Source organism: Protobothrops mucrosquamatus, unplaced genomic scaffold (genome assembly GCF_001527695.2).
Source record: "Protobothrops mucrosquamatus isolate PMUCROS unplaced genomic scaffold, P.Mucros_1.0 scaffold39, whole genome shotgun sequence".
Lineage (NCBI taxonomy): Eukaryota > Metazoa > Chordata > Lepidosauria > Squamata > Viperidae > Protobothrops > Protobothrops mucrosquamatus.
The window spans coordinates 2,509,962-2,532,584 of NW_015386421.1; the positions used below are offsets into that span (position 1 = coordinate 2,509,962).

At 38.8% G+C, this 22,623-nt stretch overlaps 1 protein-coding gene across 1 annotated transcript in view; it reads right to left on the bottom strand.

Moving 5' to 3' along the window:
* PTPRF (protein tyrosine phosphatase receptor type F) overlaps nt 1-22,623 on the bottom strand; it is a 342,535-nt gene that overhangs the window by 248,083 nt on the left and 71,829 nt on the right. The window contains exon 3 of the mRNA XM_029283209.1: nt 20,232-20,373. Coding sequence (XP_029139042.1) covers nt 20,232-20,373 — 142 coding nt within the window. The remainder of the gene's footprint in view (nt 1-20,231; nt 20,374-22,623) is intronic.

The following is a 22,623-nucleotide window of genomic DNA, read 5'->3' on the forward strand; positions in this document are numbered from 1 at the left end:
AGAAACTAATCAAAGAGAGAAGCAACCTAGAACTAAGGAGAAACTTCTTGACAGTTAGAACAATTAACCAGTGGAACAACCTGCCTCCAGAAGCGGTGAATGCGCCAACACTGGAAGTTTTTAAGAAGAAACTGGACAGCCATTTGTCCGAAATGGTATAGGGTTTCCTGCCTGAGCAGATGACCTCCAAGGTCCCTTCCAACTTTATCATTATTATTATTATTATTATTATTATTATTATTATTATTATTATTATTATTATTATTATTATTATTAACTTTGGTTGGCTTACAACAATAAAAAGCAATGCAAAAAATTATATACAGTATAGATCATCTTTAAACTGAGCAAGGAAGGTATATGATATAGTTATATACTATGGTAACTTTATTTAACCATTCATTTAATTTTCCAGGTGTACCTAAAAACTGAATTCATCTGTATGTAATAGGGTAATTATCCTATTGAATTCAAAGTAATTTTTGACTTTGCATCATATAAAGAAATGTATTTGCTTGAATCTTCCAAGGAAGTGCATAAACCTCCAGGAAAATATCTTTATTTCATCTTGAAACTATATAATTGATAATTAAGCCCATGACAGCTGAGGAAAAAAGGTTTCATACAATTAATCTATGATTTATACATACAAATGGGGAACCTAGATTCATCACTTAAGATATATTTTTTTTAAAAAAGAGAATTCTTTAATACAGGGTTCCCCAACCCCAAGGCCATGGATTGGTACTGGATTGCGGCCAGTTGGGAACTTTATTTGTGCATGCGCAGGATTAGGTTCCACACATGAAACCATCCCCTCCCCCCTCCCCTGCCACTGGTCTGCAGAGCCAAAAAGGCTGGGCAACTGCTGCTTTAACACATGCCGCAGAGATATATGCAACCAGTTTGTCCAAGGAGAGATGCCTTTTCTTGCATGCTTTTGTCAAGTATCCCTTTCACTTAACAATTTAGTTTCCATTACTTTGCTGAAACTGCCCTAGATTACACCCTACAACATGGGTGTCAAACTCGCCACATCACGTGACGTGTTGCGATGTATCGCAACTTTTTTCGCATTGCCGGAGCTGGGGTGGGCACGGCCTCCGCATGATGCAACTAGTCCACGGGCCGGCAGTTTGACACCCCTGCCCTACAATATACAAATAGTAAACAAATAAAAATTATTCTAATTAATTTTCTATAGATGTTGATATAATAGAATAGTAATGACAAAGACATAAATCTCACATATCATCTAACAATATTGTCTCTGCAACACACAAATATACAATGCATTATTTTTTTCTCTATGAATCAGAATGAGCATTTTCTAATTCCTTACAAAACAAACATGTTCACTATGGTAGCTTTAAAAAGCATTTTGCCTAAGGATCTCATCTAGCATATATTGAATTAGGGTTGGGATAGCTAGCAAAAAGAAGCCCAGTGCACATAAGAAGTGACTGCCATTTGCTTCAGACTACAGCTAAGACAAAAATGCATACAAATAAAATCAACTACTCTCTCTCTCTCTTTCTCTGTGAGTTTATCTATGTCAGTTTTAAATTGTATGTCAATTGCTTGGTTTGAATTGTAGCAAGCAGAAAGACAGCAACACTTGTAACCTGCAAACAAATACTGCTATATCATTCCTCATCCACATGCAAGTTAAAACAAATACAGCAGTCCAAGCCTTGAGGTCACTGTCTTTATTGTAGCCACAATACAACCATGAATTACCCATACAGCCTCTTCCTAGAAGTCAGAAACTTTCACACTCATCTGACATTCCATATCACTCATATGAAATGATTGGCTGCCAAAAATAATCACCTTTATAAGGCTGAACATGTCAGAGATTTGGATACCATAATGGAAGAATTCCATACTATCTTTATCATGATTTTTGGCAATCAAATGGAAATATTACAAGACCAGGGAAATAAAAAAAAGAGTCTATTTATACATTCAGCTAAGCTGGGTTCTGAAAATGTTTTAGTTTTGAAATATCAAGTTCCCAGAATGGTGATGCCACTACTGCCTTTTAAAAAAAGGGAAATATGTTGAACAAACTGACTTTTTAAAATGTTATATATTGTACACTTTTGCTATTCTTTGTACTTGATTTACCTTTTAATTTACATTAATAAATCTTTAAGTCTTATTTTAATCTAAAACAGTGACAAACTTTTTCTGCCAGCTTCCAGAGAAGAGATATTAAACTATTTGCAGAAGAAATTTTTTGAAAAACATAAGACAATTAAAAATTATAGATAGACACAATATAGGGAAGCAGATCTCTGCTCTATTTGCTCCTTTGTGACTTAAATATTAAACTAAAAATCACGAAAGTAAAATCCTTTCATGTTATTTTTTTTTAAGAAGAATTGAAATTAAGTGATCATTGGAATTCTAGATATTTTATTTAGATTACAGTGGAATAAAAATAAGTGCTTGGGGCAATTTTTATTTGCCAATAAGCTTTATGTTCAACACACGATAAATAACCATACTTTCTTGACAAATATATATCTGTGTTACACAAAATTGTATTCGAGGTTGATTCTTATTACAAAATGTAATGATTGAAATTACCACAAGCTCCACATTTTTTTTCCAGTAAGTGTAATTGCTATACACAAATATAAAGTAAATATTGTGTAAATCTGGCTTATGTTAGCTGACACTGGAAAAGTACATACTATATAACAGTACATACTACTAACATATAATATCCACATTAAGGCAAGGTGGCCTTCCACATGGATCAAAGAAGTTTAGCCATTAGTGTGTACAGTATATGTAATATAAAATATACAGGATAATTTAAATCCTTTTTAGAAAACATATGTAAAGAATTGTTTAGCTTAAATTACTATGTTTTCATTTTCAATAGTAATCAATTTTTTTGTATCATTTCATTTTATAAATCCAACCTTATAAAACCCTTCAGCCATTCATTAGATAAATGTGGGTATACTGAATGTAGTATTTAAATGTCTGCGGTACATATCTGTTTCCAGGGAATTGGCTAAATGTCACCTCTTGATAAGACAGAAAAATGATCAATGGATTGATCTCAAGTGCAGTGATATTACTGTTTGCGCACATTTAACTTTGCCATCATTTTCATGAATAAATGAAATAAGACAAGAGGAATTCTAAACAATCTGGAATCCGATACTACATCACTAAAGTCTATGACCGCAAAGTGTGACTCCAGACAAATTGTATACTTGAGATTAATTAGTTCCAAGGCAGATTGTGAGGAAGAGACATCAGTAGAGCAGAAATTGCTTTGCAGAATATGATGCTACCTAAGTGAACACCTATTCAAATAAAATGTGGTAAATTGTTCACATGTCTAACATCATTTTGCAGTGCAAAGCAACTGATTTCTTCCAGGCATATATAAAATCTAGGTCTGTCCAATTTTACATTGCTGGATCTGAACAATTTCAGATTTTGAGCATCAAGAAATTGCTAGTTTGAAGAGCATTTTAAATTTAAGGCAACTTGATAAGGGTTTTTGTTATAAATGAATTTAAAAAAAAAAGATTGAGAAATATTTCATTTCCATGTTACAATGACAAAAAAGAAAGTTAGATATAAAGTTATGTAACGTAAGTTATACTATAAGCAGGTATGTTAATCATTTGGAATGTTCATCTTCAGTTCCAATCTTTATGTCTGATATATTTTCTCTCCTTAGAAAATAATTAAATTAATTGTTTTATGCATACAAAATGGCCAAATGAAAATGTTTCAATTAGAAATAGGTGATAGAAATTAACAACTGCTTTAACCACCTCCTGTGTTATTAAGATTAGCTTCCTTTTTCATCAACTCTAAAACCTTCTATTTTACTTAATGAAATAATTGTCTGGGTAGCCATTAGGACATGAGGTAGGATATATTTATGTATTTAATCAAGAAAAAAATCCTGTTTGTACTGGGTATATCTACTATTGGTACACTTTCTTCATTTTTTTTCAAGTACGTGAAGAACATTTTACTTCCCTATATAAGAATGCCTAGCACTTGTCCTAAAAAGTGGTTTAGTTCTAAATCTAAATAAAAAAAATATGAAATTATAAAAAGATATATAGGCCCATGAAGCCTTCCAAATTGAAAAAGAAATACTACAGTGAAGGAAGTTGTAGGAGAAGTCAAATATTCAGTTCTTTGGGAAGAAAAAAACTCCAACAATAATGGAGGATATATTTTAGAAGCAACCAGTCCTTAAATGCTACTTATTATCACCCACGGTCTATAAACTGAGAATTTAGAATGACAATTGGCACTTGGTGTGCAGCACATGGCTGCTACCAAGAGCCTTTCCTAAATAATTAACACTTGGAGAGTGCTCAGATATGTCCTTCTGATTCATCTGCACTTTGTAATTTCTACACAGATCACAACTTAATGAATCATCAATTGTGACAAGATCAATGAACCAAACCTAACAACAAACTAAAGTTAGTAAATTCATGCCTCAGGCAGGAGGCTGGTTTAAAAAAGCTTCCATCATCTTTAGAGTCTAATTAGCAAAGACAGGACTTCTCCTGCTGCTTTCTCCTCTTGCTTCCTCTTGAGAGAGGAGGGCGAAGGCGAAGAGGGGCAGTTGTTCAGTTTTACTGCATACAAATCTTGACATGGCTTCTTTGATCAATAACAATGTCTGCAGCAGTAAGACAAGCAGGAGTTTGCAATATGAAAAACAGATTCCCTACTCACCAAATGAATTCAAGTCATGTAGTGGACACAATAATAGTTCAGTGGGCCCTTGTGGAAGGAAAAAAAAAGCTATCTTTTCAAATATAGCTGTATTAGTCCAGATAGGATAGAAGATCAAAGAATTGTTGGATAATAAGATATTTTTAGACTTAACACATTAAGTTATTCAGTTGGAATATTCAAAGAATTTGAAGCCAGAGTGATTATTTTATAAATGAGAATTCATGGAGAATGGAAGAATCCTCTCTGGATTTGATAGCAATAAAAACAATACAGTCCCTTTTTAACAAGGCTTTACATTTCATTTTTGTATCTCATAAAATTGGCCTCTCTTGAAACACAGAACTAATTAGAGTTGAATCAACTAAATGCTTAATGGAGTAGATTAGGGCTAGTCCTGTACTCTGACATTACGAGGTGCAAACCTTCTCGCCATCAAAGTTATAGTACTATAAGAATTTCCGTATTTGTCTGGGAATATCCTTAACATGAAGGAGGAACAAGTCTATAATGTAAGAATGCCCCAGCATGTACTGATAATTTCAGCTTATGCAATATTAACACTGTGAAGCAACCAAATTCCTACTAGCTAAATGAAATCAAAGTTAAGGCCTGACCATACCACAGAAACCCAACATCTAAAACTAGAGAGCAAAAGAAGACCTAAATTAAAGTGGGAAAAAATGTGTCTCTGAAAAAACTTTGCATCCTCCTAGATCAGTGATGGCAAACATATGAGATGCATGTCAAAGGTAACACGTCACAATGTTTTGGGCGGCATGCCACTATTCACCTGACAACATCTATTTGTGAAAGCATATCCTGTTCTTGTGTGATTTTTAGAGGTAGCAGAGGTTGCACAAAATACAGTGTGCTCTCGTATGGCCTCCTTTGAAATATGCAAGAGAGCTGTGCTCTTCTATGACTTCTGGAGCCTCCAAAAACTGCGCCGAGGCTATGAAAGAGCATTCTTTAAAGCCACTTCAAGAGCAAAAGTCTCATGCAATCTGGAGCAGCTTCAGGTAGGCTGCAGAGGCTTGCAAAGAGAGAGAGAGAGAGAGAGAGAGAGAGAGAGAGAGAGAGAGTGCTGCCGCTGGATGTGCAAATCCTAGGAAGCGCCAGTGCAGGGGTAATTGCGCCTTGGAGAATGGCACGAGGTGGTCTTTTTGAGTGGCAGCAATAGTACTACGACAGAAATTGGCGCCCAGGCATCTGTTCAGGATGACCTAGATATGGGGGGGGGGGGAAAGAGAGACAGAGATAAGAGAACTGCTTCTCTTTTGTTTGGGGGATGTGTGTGTGACATATTAGCAGGGTCAAGTTAGGTATTTTCCTAATTTTTGACATGCCAAACACAAAAGGTTTGCCATCACTGTCCTGGAAAAAAAGACCTTGTTGTTAAGTGGACATTCTCCTTAACTTTTCCTTGGCTAAGTATACTTGTTTTGTGTATGTGCTTCATTGCTACTTCTTGTTCAGAATTTTTCCCTTTCATAATTGTTTATAATATACATATTCTATTCTTATCTAATTTATGGCTCTCCCAGAGATAAACAAGCTAGAAAAGGGGTCAAATTAAGAACTCTAACTAGATTTCAATCTGAGAATATGAGTGGGATTACAAATATATAGACATTAAAATATACTGAAGTATTAGGAAACTTCTTATAATTACCTTTCTAAAACACAAACACACGTATATGTGTATGAAAGAAATCTGATACTTATTTTGCAAGATTTTTTAGAAATACATATTGATCAAAAAGAAGGAAAAATACTAAGAAGTTACCATCTATTTCCTGAGGTTGCATAAGAATAGGAAAAAAGAAAAAAATGTACAGGTATACAAATATTGTCAAGCTAGATTATTCTTGATTCAGAGATCTCACAATAGCACTTTTCTGTAATGACTTTACTTTATTTTGTAAATAAAAAGAAGTGTAGCTAAGTCAATAATATTACTTAAAAATATTAAAATTTTTAAAGAGATTTTTTTAAAGAACATAAAAACTAATACAAACTAATACGAAATAGAAAGAAGAAAGGGAAAAAACCCCAAAAATACAGTTAAGGAGAATTAAATGAAAGAAGCTTCCTATTTCTTCTGCAGAAAATATACCAGTGGTGGCGAATTTATGGCACGGGTGCCAGAGGCGGCACTCAGAGCCCCCTCTGTGGGCACGCGCACTGTTGCCCCAGTCCTAGGCCTTCAGCTGGGTTTTATAAAACCTTTTTGCTTTAAGTCTCCACTGCCATGTATAAAGAAAAAAGGTTCAATCAATCAGTCAATTTCAACTTCTTGCGGGGGGAAAAAAGATCTTGCAAAGTTGGAATTGATTGATTGAACTTTTTAGTCCCACCCAATCTGCTGTTACCACCGCAGCCATGCCCTCCCAATGGGCCACGCCCTCCCAATGGGCCACGCCCACCCAATGGGCCACACCCAGACAATGGGCCACACCCACCCGGCACCCAACGATGCATAAGTGGGTTTTGGGTTGCAGTTTGGGCACTCGGTCTCTAAAAGGTTCGCCATTACTGAAATATACCATACTTTTCCATCTATAAGACGCACCCTTGTATAAGACACTCTCTGTGCCAAACAGTTGAGCCGGCAAATCCGCAAGTTCGGCCAGCCGAAGATTTTGCCCCCTCCCCCCTCCCATTAGTGGCAAGCCCACAGGGGCTTGACACCTGCACCAGGCGGCATGGCAATGCACACAGGCATGCCCTGGGCTGCGGAGGTTACCATTATTTTTCCGTGTATACGACACACCTGATTTTTGAAGAGGGTGTTTGCAAGAAAAAACAGCGTCTTATACACGGAAAAATATGGTAATTACAAACAAGCTCATTTTTTTTCTATTATCCATTTTTTTTTAAATCAGCAAAACCAGTTGTAAGTGCATTTCTTCCATCTCATGTAAAAAGTCTATGAGGGGTTTCCAGTCAGTCATAAATATAGATATTGTCTTTTCTCTGAGCAAGGAAGTTAATTTAGACATCACCAGACTATTATTTGGATAGAAAGTTTATTTTTCCTCACTATTTACTTGGTATGCAATTATTACATTACCTTGTTCATTTAAAAGAAATGTATAATAATGTATGTCTTGAGATTCAAGGGTATTTGCTCACCTGTTGTGAGACTTCCATCATCACTGAAGCAGTTTAAAGTTGATTCTCAAACACTAATAGCCTTGGCTGATGGGAGGGAAAAAAATGTTTGCTTGAGGCTTGTAAGTTTGCCCAGTGGACATTCTCTAACATTCAGCCAGACCAAACAATTGAAACTGTCATGCGTTGCTTATTTTTGGGATTTATGACTTTAGTTTTTTTTTTCTGCAAATAAAAAGATGCTAAAATTCCCCTTTCCATGTGAAACTGGATATAGATTACAGATATTTTGACCTTTTACCATGTGACTTATCCTTATGGTGCAAAAAATTCTCATAGGACAGAAATCACTTCAACCATTATACCTGCAAGTACTTACTTAATTACTTATTTATGTTTGCAAACTGCACTGATAGACTGATTCATAGGGTTACACCATAGCTACTAGTTAGAGAAAAGCTACAGAGGAAAGGATTAGCATGACAAATAAAACAGTGCAGTTTTCCATGTTAAAAATTAACATCTCAGTAAAAAGGGCAGAGATCTTGAAGAATAGAAGGAAGATCATACACTGCTCCCGATGTTTCTTAATATAGACCTTATTTACTGAGACAAAGGACTATTAAATTTTAGCTCTCTAATAAAAGAAACTGAATTGGCAAGAAATATCCAGAAGCATTACCAGGCAGTCATGTATATAAACGTATAGCATTAGTTTTAGTGTTTTGCTAGGAAACTACCTGTAGTTTGCAATCACTGATGCAATTAATAAATTCAAAGAACAAAGTGCTGGGTTTTAAGCTTTTTACACAGAGCATATGCTTAATGTTGAAAAAGTACATTTAATATAAAACCTGGTTTGAACTTTGATTATACGCTCTTCCTAATTATCCAAATTATGTGCACATTCACCCCCTGGCAATGCATATAAATAGTATCCCTATGAAACCAGCAGTCTAATCAAATAAATGAAGTAATAGAATTATTCTTTGTATCTCTGTTACCTCTGACTTGCCTCATGCATAAGGGAATCTAGGCTCTATTATTAATACTTTTAATTTCTGGGAGAAATTCCAGAGTTAATTGCATTAAATGCTAGAAAGATGTTGAAAAATTGGTCTTCTCAAACTGAACTACTGTATAATGACTGAGGATATTTTATCAACACTTTATCAGAGTATTAATATAGTATTCATCAGACTTTGTGGACTGGGAAAGAGAGAACTGATTCATGGTTATAGGCTCTTTCAAGTGTATTTTCTTATATTACTTGATGCTAATTTCTAATTGAAACTTCATGGTACATTATTCTTTTCATCTTTTTTATTTTTAGAAACATATAGGTGAGATTTACTTGCATATATATATATATATATATATATATATATATATATATATATATATATATCTTTGAGGTGAAATTTTACTTTGTTACACTCTTGGCACAAATCAACTGTTGCACAGAACTCTTAGTGAGTTTTTATATTTGTTACTAAACTAGAACTGATTATATACTTGAAGATAAGAGAGACAATTATTTGTTTTATTTCTACAACTCTGGAAATCCTAAGTTTAATATTTAATATATTTGACGAGTATTGCTCATAGATATCGAGCCTCCATAAAGATTCCATTTAGCATTCAAATACCACCCCATTGTGTATATGTGTGTGTGTGTATGTCTATATATGTATGTGTGTGTATATGTGAATATTTGTATGTATATATGTATATATATATATGTGTGTGTGTGTGTGTGTGTGTGTATATAAAACCTATATATATAAAACCTATATATATAAAACATATTTAAAAGAAAAAAAGAAAAAGGTGATTAGGTGCATAAAAATAAAAAAACAAGCAAGTGACATTGTGAAAGAGAAAGAATCATTAAAAAAAGATATAGGAAGGAAAAACAAGGGAAAGTTGACAACTTTCCAAAGGTGACAACATGGTGATTACAACTCTCTTTTTATGCTGAAAATTACAAACAGTTTCAAACATTACTACCTGAAGGAAAAGTAATGTGTATTAAAAATAAACAATAGACTTGGCAATATGCCCAGACTGTCTGTCTTGAAAATAATCAACACATAAACAAAAAAGAATATAGAAAAAATATAACGGTAGAAACTTTTAGACTGAGACTTTTATGACAGAACTGTAGGCAAACCCTTCCACACCAGATTTTATGGGATAGAACAGAATATCATCAGGCTTGTCTATCAACAAATTTTAAAGATAAGATAAAGGCCTCTACATTCAGAGGGTTATCAAATTGAATATTATCCTGATGATTAATGAAGCATTTAGCTAGAAAATATATAAAATATTGAAATTGTACTGATTTTCTGAAACGTTAATAAAATAAAGATAAATTGATATCTTGCTTTGACTAGAACCCCAATTCAAAAGAGACTACTGATTCCTGGAATCAAATACATAATATCTCATATTTTGTGGTAACATGGAGGAACTGCACAATAATAATATTAGAACCAGTTACACTCTTCTCAATAAAGGAATTTTAATTCCATGATTAATGTCAGCTGGAAAATCTGTTCCCAAAGAAAGAAGCTTTCTGAAAAAAAAATATTTCACAAATTCAGCAGATTTGATTGACTTGGAGGGTTCTCAATACCAATCACATGTAGATTTTTCCTATATAATTGTGACTCCAAATAAGTAATTTGTTTTTCCAAAATATTATGAGTGACTTGAGTGATGGTTTCATGAGCATGTAAACGACTCTGGTATCAATCCCCTGTTTAAATCAGTTTTAAATCACACTTAAGCTCTTGTTGGATCTTGTTATATTGGCTTCAAGATTTGTGTCTGAGCCAGGAGTTCTTTTAATAAAAGTAGCAGAGGAATCCTCTTCTGCATCTTACCTGGCTCCGCAAATCAGACACACCTAAATTGAGACCGCTGTTGCATGCTTAGATTTATGCTGTTATGCCATAGCTTGTTTAAAACAAGATAATAAATAATGAAAAGTTATATTTACCCAATGATGAAAGTCCTTATCCACATAATTCAATTCAGAAGTTTGTAATCAACTTCTGAAAATCAACTTTTTTTAATCATGAGAGAGGTGAAAGATGTGTACTCACAGAAACGTCCCAAACAAAAAGTACTACTATTCTGGAAATCCAGGCATATTTTTTTTGTTTGTATTTGCCTGCTACAAACCAAACAAACATACCAGCAAAATGACTTTCTGCTTGGTAATATGCCTGCCATCAAATGTGGCAAATTTATGTCTTTATTAAAGTTTTTAATATTTTAAAATTTAAATTAATACTTTTCCCTTTCTTGTTCCTTCATTTCTGACATGAGACAAGTCCAGCAAAAAACAATTTCAGATGGGTGGGAAAGGATGGTTTTCTCAACCACAATGCAGTCACTAATTTAAATGAGTCTCTATCCATGGGATCAGACCTGAAGTCAAACTGCATTCAAAGTCATAAAAGATTAAAAAAAGATTCAGGAGATGAGATTAAGAGAGTCATATGCTCTGACTACACAATAATTTCTTCTATAAGAACAATTACTATTAGATACATGCAACAGAGTTTATTGCATTGATACCAACAAAATACTGTAATCACGTCTGGTAAACACTGCCAAAAACCTTTCATTTTTATAGTTTATGCCACAGGCAGGAATCAAGAAGTGGTCAATCAATAATAGTGATATGACTTTTTTTTTGCTTGAAGAAAGGAGAGAAAGAAATATCTGGGTGAAATTCTATCATCCATCAAAATTGCAGATAAGATTTAAGTGAAAATATTTTTTCCCTCTGAACTAGTTGCCAAATAGTAGTTGGGCCTCTTCTTCTTTCACTACAAGTACAGAGACTGCTAGAACATTTGTGTGACTTTAGTTTATAAAGCTGGCCTGCCTTCTTTGAAGATGGTGAAATGCCAACCTTATCTCCAGATGGTCCATCACCATTATAGCTGATTTAGGACCAACACGTTTACCTTTGAAGGATTAAAACATTAATCCACAAATAAAAGAAAATTCATACTTATGGCCATTATGCATCATTGAAGCGTGAACCAGTATATTTTTAACTTTTTGCTTGATATTTGCTAGTTTGCTTGATCTTTGCTGGTTTGGTACAGCAACCAAACAGGATAGGTACAGACTTCAACTGATAGTTAGGACTGCAGAAAAAAACAATTGCAACCAGCCTGCCTTCCACAGAGGATCTGCATATTGTACGGGTCAGAAGGAGGGCTGAGAAAATATCTACAGATCCCTAACCCTAACTTCTGAACATAAACTGTCTCAACTCCTCCCCTCAGGATGCCGCTATAGAGCATCACATGCCAAAACAACTAGACACAAAGACAGTTTTTTCCCTTGTGCCATCACACTGCTGAATACCTAATTACCATAGTACTGTCTTATGTCTAAGGATATTTACTCATGTAGTATGGCTGTATTATTATTATTATTCTCTTTTTTTCTATTATCTTCTCCTTTTGGTATCTTTTGATGATATTGTTTGTATGTACACTTGGTGTCTGTATTTACATGTTGTTTGTATATACATTGATTATATTACCTTGTTATTTGTGTGCATACTGAGAGCTTTTGCACTGGAGACAAATTCCTTGTGTGTCCAATCACACTTGGCCAATATTCTGTTCTGTTCTACTCTATTCTATTCCCACATTTCTTTTCAAAGGCATTATTTATGCAGGGTTGTGCAGAAAACCTGCAGCATGGAACTATCCCTCATCATTACTCATTCTTCCTAGTTATAAGGAGTCACTGTTTCACTATATCCTTTACATTGCAGCAGTATCTAGGCTGTGGCTGCAAAAACAAGCAAACATTAATGGAATTAATTAATGGAATTAATGGAAAGGATAAATGGATCCTATAAAGGTATAAAGTGGGATTAATAGCACAAGAAGGAAGTTACCAATTGCAGCCGTTAGCTTTATTGCAGAAGATGTTAATTTTATGTTTTTTGCTTATTTTTCAATAATGACTCATAAGCATCTTGCAGAATAGGATTAAAACATCCTTATTAAAACATCCTTATTGTACTGCTTTCTATTGTATCTTTTTATTGTTTTAAATCTATTTGTTCAGCACCAAATACAAGGAAGATTTTGATTTTTTAATTCATAATAAATAAGGAGCCTTGACCTCTCTCTTGATCTTTAGTAATATCACAATAAGTAGTTGTTATCTGTAGTGATAGAGGATATTTCCTACCCAAAATATTAATTCAAAATTGTCATAAATAAATATTTCTGCTTTCCTGAAATAAATGCATTGCTTTATTTTTAAGCTTATGCTAAATTTAAAGATTCACCCATATTCTGAATTCATATATAATCAGTTTTTCCCTAAGACTACTTTAAATTCAAAGACTGTATCTGAAACAAAATGAAGGAATTATTATTGGATGAAAAGTAATATCAACATTTAGAGGGCAATTATTAGGTCCTGTTCTATCTTTGGTTCAGGATTTTCACAGAAGGGCTTCTCTTTAATTTTTTAAAGATTAATTTTAAAACTTTCCAGAGGTGACAATTCCTGCTTCAAAAATCTTGCAAAATGAACTTCAGTTGATAACATTATGTATAAAAATCTTCTTGGTGGAACTAGTCATTGTGGAAATGTTACATTTTCATATGTCACTGGTCACTTATTTAAACTGTGATAAGACAGAGAAACTGATAAATTGTACACATTCACTGACACTCTGCTTTTCAGGAGAGACTGATAACTCAAAACCTTCTATGTTGAGAAAGTTGCTTAAATTATCTGTTTCCTATAGAAACCAGTACTGATAATGCATAAAAAGACACATCAAAATTAAGTTATATAGATATGGGAGCTTGGCATAAGTAAGAGAATTAAAGAATAGAGATGCCAAGATCATAGATACTGTGTAAATACTTAAAGATGAAAACCTGAAAGCAAAATGTTAAGCTTCTTTGGAAGTTCTTAAGGACTGGAAAAGAGAATATGACGTGTCCAACAGTTATTTCATGCATTGTATTTCCTGTGAGTCGGACTGTTTTTATGCTAAAAAGGTAAAATAAAAGATTCAGAACCAAAAGAAAAGTAAAATGAGAGCATTTCTTACAATAGCTAGTTTTTTAGGCTGACCGAATAATATGAAATAATGTCTTAACCTAAACATTTTATAGATGTTTTACTCTAGAGAGAACATTTTCATATAGAAATGTGTCACTTCATTTTAAAATTATCTGTAATGTTTATTTATATGCTTGAGCTAAGAGACAATATTCAATGTAATCTCCTGTCCTTTAATTTTTCTAATGAAGAACTATTTCTTGACAGGAACATATAATGGAGAGTGAGATAAATATGAACAAACTTCCTTGTTTTCAAACTAATTCTTATGTAACTGAGATGTGTGTATATGGGCAAAACAAAGTTAACAATTGCGTACTGTAGAAATAGAGAAGTTGATGTTAGATGAGTTTTACAATAACATATTGTCTCAGGTCTTGGGAGATCCAGCTTTCTGCACAAATAATTTGTAACTGTCAACTATTTATCATTTAGTTCATTTCATGTTAAGTAACTCCAGGAACTGGAATGAAGCCAGCAGATGGTGATAGAAATTAATGATACAGTTCAGTAATCAATAAGCCTTTGAAACATGGATATGCTCTTTCATCCTTATACAATCTCCTCTCTAAATTCCAAGCTAAACATTATAAATACATTCTACGCTGTGCTCCATTTTCAGTCAACAATATCCTATCTTCCTAAGCAACGACAACTCACAAAGTTGGGTTGACTTAAAGTCTAATCCATCTGAAGAGCCACCTTTAATATCATTAAACAGCAGAACCAGAAATCATAAGCATATTTGAATAAATCAGAGGAACCATTGTTTAGCTAATACATAATTGTGCAGCCGTATTTCAAGAAAGCCTTACAAAAATAACTTAGATGGGGAGGAAGAGGATAAAAATTTAACTCTCATTAGAACAGCTTAAAACAGAAGAATTAAGTTATATTGGCTCCACACTGCTTTGATGTGATATAAATTGCTTAAGGCACAGGTGTCAAACTCGCAACGTCACGTGACATGTTGCAACGTATCATGACTTTTTCCCCATTGCCGGCAATGGGGTAGGCGTGGTTTTGGCGTGACGCATCCGGCCCGCGGGTTGGCAGTTTAACACCCCTGGCTTAAGGCTACTGTGGAAATAAAAACTATCCATGCTGAATTGAAGCTCCAACTGTGAAAGCCATTGTTTGTACTCACACTAATATGCTTACAAGAAATTAAATTTATAAACACATACCGTATATACTCGAGTATAAGCCGACCCGAATATAAGCCGAGGTACCTAATTTTACCACAAAGAACTGGGAAAAAATGGTGACTCGCGTATAAGCCGAGGGGGCATTTTTCAGCACACACATTTTTCCACCTGGGCTAATCGGCCTCTTTGCAACCCCACCCCTCTGGTAACCGCGCGATTGTAGCACTTTGCACAAAGGAGCAATAGTTGATAACACGCCCCATGTCAGCTGGAAGGAAAAAGCTGGGTGGGGAAGCAGGGGGGAAGAGCTCTGCCGCAGAAGTGCGGGTCGTGGGTGGGTGGGCGGCCATGCCATTCCAACCCCTCCCCCTGCATATATATTGAAAGAGTTGCGTCTGTAATTAAATTTTGAACTCGGTAACCTGCAACGCTGTTGTCTCGCGTTTTACATGTCCCAGCAATTCCTCCTCCCAAATCGCCCATCACCCCCGATTTTTTTTTTTTTAAAAAAGGTTCGACTTTTTATTTTTATTTTTGCTTCGAGCTTCCTCAATCTGAAAGCGGGGCGTTGAGGAATACGGCCGAATTTACCCGGGCTGGCCGAGAAAGGCGCACCTCCAGCCTTCCCCGCAACCGGGAGAAGCCGCGTTGTGCCGCAAGCAGCACCCGGATCGTCGCTCCTGCAAACCCCCCCACCCCCGCCCGTTGCACATACACACACACTCGTGTCTTTTGCTCTGTTTACTTCCACCGGCCCCCACCATGGGCACGCGAGCCTAGCGCCGTGCTCGCCCCGCCGCTCCCCGGATCGCAGTGCAGAACCGGAGCCCCGGCGCGCGCGCTCCAGAGCCAGCCCGCCCGCCCGGCCTCCCTTCCCTCACTGCGGCAGCGCCCCTGGAAAAGCCCCCCTCCCTTTTGCAAGGTCGCCCCTCCCTGCTTTTGGGGTGGGGGAGAATTGAGAGAGAGAGAGAGAAACACACACACACACACACACAAAGAGGAGAGGGGAGCCGGCCGGCCCACCCGTTTCCCCCTTTCCCTGCGTGAGCATGTGTGGATTTCCCCCCCTTTTTTTCTGCCCGCCTCTCTCGCCCGCCCGCCAGGTTCCAGCTTCTCACTATCCAGGTGTTTCTGCAAAGCGGGAGGGGTCGAGGGAGGGGGGGCGGTTGGTGGGAAAAGAAAAGACGGAGCAGCGGCTAAGGGTTTATAAAGCAAGCGGCGGAGTCCTGCAGCTCAGAGGCGACACGGGGGGAGGGAATCGGAGCTAACCGAGGAAGGAGGCGCTGTTTCTGCTGCCGCCGCCGCCAGACGGGGCATAATAAATAAATACGAGCGTAGGGGATCCATGCGTGCACGAAGCCCCACTCCCCCGCCCCTTTTGCTTTCGCTCCCGAGCCAGCGCTTTTGAAAAGGGCTTGACTCCAGCCTGGGATTCAGAGCGGGAGACGACGACGCTGCTGCTGCCGCCCACGCTGCTGTGGACTTACAATATCCGAGCAAAAGACTTTGCAAAAGACCACCCCGCCAAGGGGGAAAGGCGCGCAGTTGGGCACCGTCTTCCTTCGGCGTCTCTTTAAACAGTGCTCGGATATTGTAAGTCCACAAAGAACTGGGGAAAAATATTGATGCTGCCAGGCCGCTGCCGCTGCCTCCCGTTCTGCTCCCCGCACGTTCGGCTGAGGATTTGGCGGGGTGGTGGCCGGGCCGGGGACGGCGGCGAGGAACCCGAACGATGCTGCCTGGCCGCCGCCGCTGCCTCCTGTTCTGCTCCCCGCACGTTCGGCTGAGGATGTGGCCGGGGCGGCAGCTTCCTTGCCCTCCTCCTCCCCTTATTCCTCCTGCTGCCAACGGGCAGCTCGGGCAGGTGCCGGGGCAAGAGGGGTTCCTGGGGGGGGAGCAGCCGGGCCGGCGGAGGAGCTGGCAGCGGCTACATTGGATGGGCGGAGGGTGAGCCTGGGCAGCACAGAGTCCCAGCTGGGGCGGCTTCCTCGCCCTCCTCCTCCCCTTCTTCCTTCTGCTGCCTCCCGGGTGGCTCAGGCGGGCACCAGGGCAAGAGGGGTGCCCAGGGGGAGCAGCCGGGCTGGCGGAGGGGCTGGCAGGGGCCGGTCAAGCAGAGCAGCCACAGCATTGCGGCCAGGGCCAGCGGCCCGCACGGTAACAGCCCCAGCCACGGCTACATTAGATGGGCAGAGGGTGAGCCCGGGCAGCGTGGAGTCCCAGCTGAGGCGGCGGCAGCTTCCTTGCCCTCCTCCTCCCTTTCTTCCTCCTGCTGCCCCCTGGGCGGCATTCCCGGCTGGGGCGGTGGCAGGCGCCAGCATCGCTCCCTGGGCAGCCGAGCCGACCACGCGTCTCCCTGAGCCAGTCCAGCGGGGGTGGCAGCCGGCAGGGGCATCGCTCCCTGGGCCGTCCCTGGGCAGCCAAGCCGGCCACGCATGTCCCCGGTGCCATTTGGTGCTGTTTACACGGCCGTTCGTCCATGTGAGTGAGATAGGCAGCACCGCCCTGCTCCGCTCTCGTTTCTCCAGACCAGAGTTGGTGCCGCTGCCTATCTCAGTCACACGGACGAACGGCCATGTAAACAGCACCAGATGGCTCCGCCGCCGCCGCTGGAGATGAGCTTGAAGGTGAGGCTGCCTGCTCCCACCTCCTGCGGAGCAGAACTGCTGCTTCCTCGCCCTCCCAGCGAAAGAACCCCAGAGAGGTGGAAGACATCCTTTCTCCCACTTTCCGCTTCTCATCCTCTCTTTTCCGAGCACCTCTCCCAGAGCGAGCCAGAAGCCTCAACACCAGCCTGTGCAAGTTTCGCCTTAGGCTCCACTCTTTAAATCAAGCCTCCTGTTCTGTGCGCATGCGCGTATGTGCGCACACATTATGCGGCTCCCATTTTTTTCTTTTGTGAGCTGACTCGAGTATAAGCCTAGGGGGGCATTTTTCAGCACAAAAAATGTGCTGAAAAACTCGGCTTATACTCGAGTATATACGGTAAACCCAAAAGCCTAACAAAAAAGCAGATTAATTCTTCTTTCTTTCCAGAGTTCCTTCTGGATCTTGTTTTGTCGGAAGATGAGCATAGAAAGAATACAGATTACAGTATGCAGAAGTGGCTGCCAATCTGATCTTGCCTCTATCATGCCCAGAAGAGCTACTAAAAAGGAAGATAAGGCAGTCATTCATTTCGATGCAGTACAGGAAATACTGCAACATTCTTCCCTCTCTACATTGTGTATAATGGCGCTGTTTAAAATGCTCTGTAATGCAAGCTGTAATTCCCAGTCTTACAACTCAATCACATATTTATTATTTTGTGACATCATGCCCATCTTGTCCCTAAAGCTGTGTGTGTGTGTGTGTGTGTGTGTGTGTGTGTGAGAGAGAGAGAGAGAGAGAGAGAGAGAGAGAGAGAGAGAGAGGGAGAGGGAGAGGGAGAGAGAGATTATTGATTCTACTCTTTTCCTGCTTGCTTTGCTCAATCCTTTCTTCTGCTGGGCATGCAAGAGTATTTCACTATTGCAAGTCATAATTGAAAAAGACAGAAATGCTCAATATGATTCATACATTATTCAACTTGTCAGTTGCCCAAGAGAAAAAGGAAAGGTTTGCATATCTACCTCTTCTTCTATCAAATAATTTTCAATTACATTATATGTATGTAATTCTGTTTATCAATAGAATCTGGAGCCAGAGAGACAGAAATGCAGACAAAAAGATAGGCCAGGGAAGCAACTGCAACAAATTCACTTATGTGTGGATTCTTGGCTCCAGTTTGCCTCTTTATGATGTATCAAATTGAGAATGTTACCAAGTAAAACAAATGTCAAAATTCAGGGCAGAAGTATAAATCAAATCCTGTATTAGCCATCTGAAATGACACCAGTGAAACTAAATAAATTCTGACTGACTGAATTTTTTGTGAAGTTCTGCTTTAATGTAAAGTCTTATAGGACCTCTGTTAGTACTTCTGTAGCACATACTTATGATAAAACACACAAGACTTTCTTGACAACTATTTTAAAAAAATGCATAACAGCGAATTTCTGCATTCCATTATTTCTTAGAGAAACAAGAACAACCTGAGGACTCTTGAGGCCATTTTTGCAGGGTTGCCAGCAGCAACCAAAATCAGAAAGGATTTTAAAACATCAATAAACCTAATAGCACTGGATAGGATGGTCAGGTTTTTCACATCCTTTTAAGTTGTTCCAAGCCAATTGTTCTTCATGAATAAAATAGACTTGAAATATCATTTTCTTGAACTTCAGTCTCATTTTCTAATGCCCACACATTTGCTTAAATTGATAAAGGTTCTAGTGACAAGGAAGTCTGAGGAATCACAATATCCTGTGCTATCATTTTATTCATATAAAAAATTCCTCAGTCATGAACTTAGTCATTTGGGAAATAATCATATAGGATCTACTAAAATCCCCCATTAAAGAGTAAATGTCCATGGATTTGCTCTTGAAGGACCCAAATAACATTCATGAACAGGCCATGCAGCCCTAGTCAGAGCTCAAACCAGGACAAAGTTTACTCTTTCAAGTTCTTCAAAATATATTTATTTGCATAAAACAGTGACAAGAGTAATACATTCACACAACCTTTGATACATAACCCCTCAGTTAAAGCCAAAAGCTTGTCACTCCACTCCTCTCTTTTTCTTCTTTCGCCTTCCAATTGGCATCTTTTGTTTCTGATATATACTTCAGAGGAAAAAGACACCAGAGGTTTCCATATAAGTTTCCGTATAAGTGTAATATTCTTGGTCAGATTGTATCTGATCCATATTACTGTCTCTCTACCAGAAGAAATAAAAACAGAAATGTGGACAGATATCTACCTAATTCTGTACTATACTGTACATTTACAAATATAAAACAAGCTGAACAATAGTTATACATTGAAGAAAAGCCATTAAACCAAAGGAAAGATAAATAGAAATTGCTTGTTTCACACACATATATGACATAGCCAATTTTACAGTATTAAACTCTGTTTTCACCAAAATATTAAGCAAAGTTGTTACCAAGCAGTAAACTACCCACCTTTGCTATCACATGTAGTATTTAAATGCAACACAGCAATTAAGCAAGTTCTACCTACCTTCTAATACTGTAAGTTTGGCACTATTGTTTATCTCGCCAACACTGCTGGTAGCCATGCACTCATAAATTGCTTCATCCCGAAGGACACGTAGGGGTTGAATCCGCAGAACTGATCCAGATCCATCATCAAATTCAATAACCTTTTTCAAGAGAGGGAAGTTATTACCAATTCATAACTAGAATTTATCCATAGAAGACCACTACCTCTGTACCTGTTAATATTTTAAAATTTTCAGCTGTAATTGTGAAATTATGAAGCATTAGGGAAGTCAATCATTCCTCTATGCACAACTCCTTCACTGTCACAGTGATTAAAACTTATATCAACAGACATAACCAGATCCTATTCTTATAACATAAAATGTTTGCAGATGTATGGATAGATTTGGTATTATCCAAGTCAAATAAAAAGCAAAATTAGTATGTTAGGTATAGATAAAATTCCAAATGTGGCAGGCAGGAAGATAGGCAGATAGGAAGAGGTGGTTGCAACTGATGTTCAACTCAATTTATTAGTATTAAAGATTTTAAATGGAATGTGCTCATAGATTTCCAGTTGTATTTAAGGTCCTTCAAAGATAATTGGAATGAAGTTTGCCATATATAATTAACATTTTTAACCTTATCTTCAGTGAGTGAATTATGACACTGAAAATTTGGCTGCTGTAACAGCCACTGTTCAAATTAGGATAGCAATGGCTACATTGGAAGAGGGGTGAGTAAAGGAAGAGGGAGCATAAATACTCAAGGTATGCTGTAGAAAGAGTTTTTGTTTTATTCTGAAACCATCTATAAATTGATCCTTAATAGAAGGAAGTGGAATATTTTATTTTAATTTGCTGAAGGAAGTGTTTCTGTAAATGAAACTGGGTGGGGTCAATAGCATCAGTCCCTTGCAGTCATCAGCTGCTCCATACATTCTGCTCTGTAGTGCTGGGATTTCTTTAGAACTATCTGAGAGAAGGGGCGTTGTCTTACCTGAACGCCTTTTCTCAGTACGGAGATGGAGAATTCACACATATGGGTTTTCATTGGATGCCTGCTCTTGAGACCAAGTAGTCAAACTTGACACGCCCCCTCTTGCTGGCCAGTCTTTAACGAGGGCGAAGTGACTGAAGATGGAACTCCACAACCGAGAGTCTGGGGATGTTACCGGACTCTGACCTCAAGGGGTGGGTGTGAATTCTCCATCTCCGTACTGAGAAAAGGCGTTCAGGTAAGACAACGCCCCTTCTCCAGTACGGGAGATGGAGAATTCACACATATGGGACATACCAAAGCCCACAGTCCCAATGGGTGGGAAACATAGGAGCCCTAAATAGTGTCTCCAGCAACCACCTGCTGAAGAACCCTTCTTCCAAAGGAAGCATCTGCCACAGCAAAACTGTCAATCTTGTAATGACGTACAAACGGGGAAGGCGACGACCAAGTCGCGGCCCTACAAATCTCGTCAATGGACGCCTGGGTAGACCATGCCGCAGAGGTCGCAGCGCTACGAGTGGAATGTGCAGTAATATGCCTAGGAGCCGGCAGTGATGAGGACTGATACGCCTCCGCAATACAGGTCCTGATCCACCTGCCAATAGTACCCGAGGAAACCTTCTGGCCCAAAGAGGCCAGACGATAGGAAACAAATAGGGCCTCTGACCTACAAAAAGGTTCTGTACGTTTAATATAACGCCGCGACGCCCTGCGGACGTCTAGCGTGTGCCACTGCCGCTCCAAGTCGTGGGAAGGATCGGGGCAAAAATTGGGCAAGATGACTGCCTGTGCCCTGTGGAAAAGAGAATTAACTTTGGGAACAAAGGTGGGATCTAGACGAAGGACCACTCTATCGCTGTGTAAAATACAAAAATCACTTCTGACCGATAAAGCGGCCAACTCAGAGATGCGTCTGGCCGACGTGATCGCTATCAAGAACGCAACCTTAAGAGAGAGGTTCCGCAATGGAACAGTTCTTATTGGCTCGAAGGGCGGCTTTGTAAGAGCTCGAAGTACGAGCGGTAACTCCCCAGAAGGATATCTATGTACCATGGGAGGTCTAGTGTTACAGGCGCCCTTAATAAAAGCCCGAATCCTGGGATGGTGTACCAGAGGAACTGAATCTGCACAGGTAAATAATGTAGACAAGGCAGCCACCTGTCTGCGTATGGTTGCAGGGGCGAGGCCTTTGTCCAGACCATCTAAAAGATAGTCCACTATCTGCGGGATAGAAAGGTTGCGTATGTCCAGTTGACGATTCCGGCACCAAAGGCAAAAATTCTTCCAAGTAGAATCATAGATGCGATTGGTTGCCGGACGTCGGGAAGCTTGAATCATAGAAATGGCACGAGCGGAAAATAGTTCTTGGGCCATTATGCTGCGCTCAAGTGCCAAACGGTCAGTAGTAA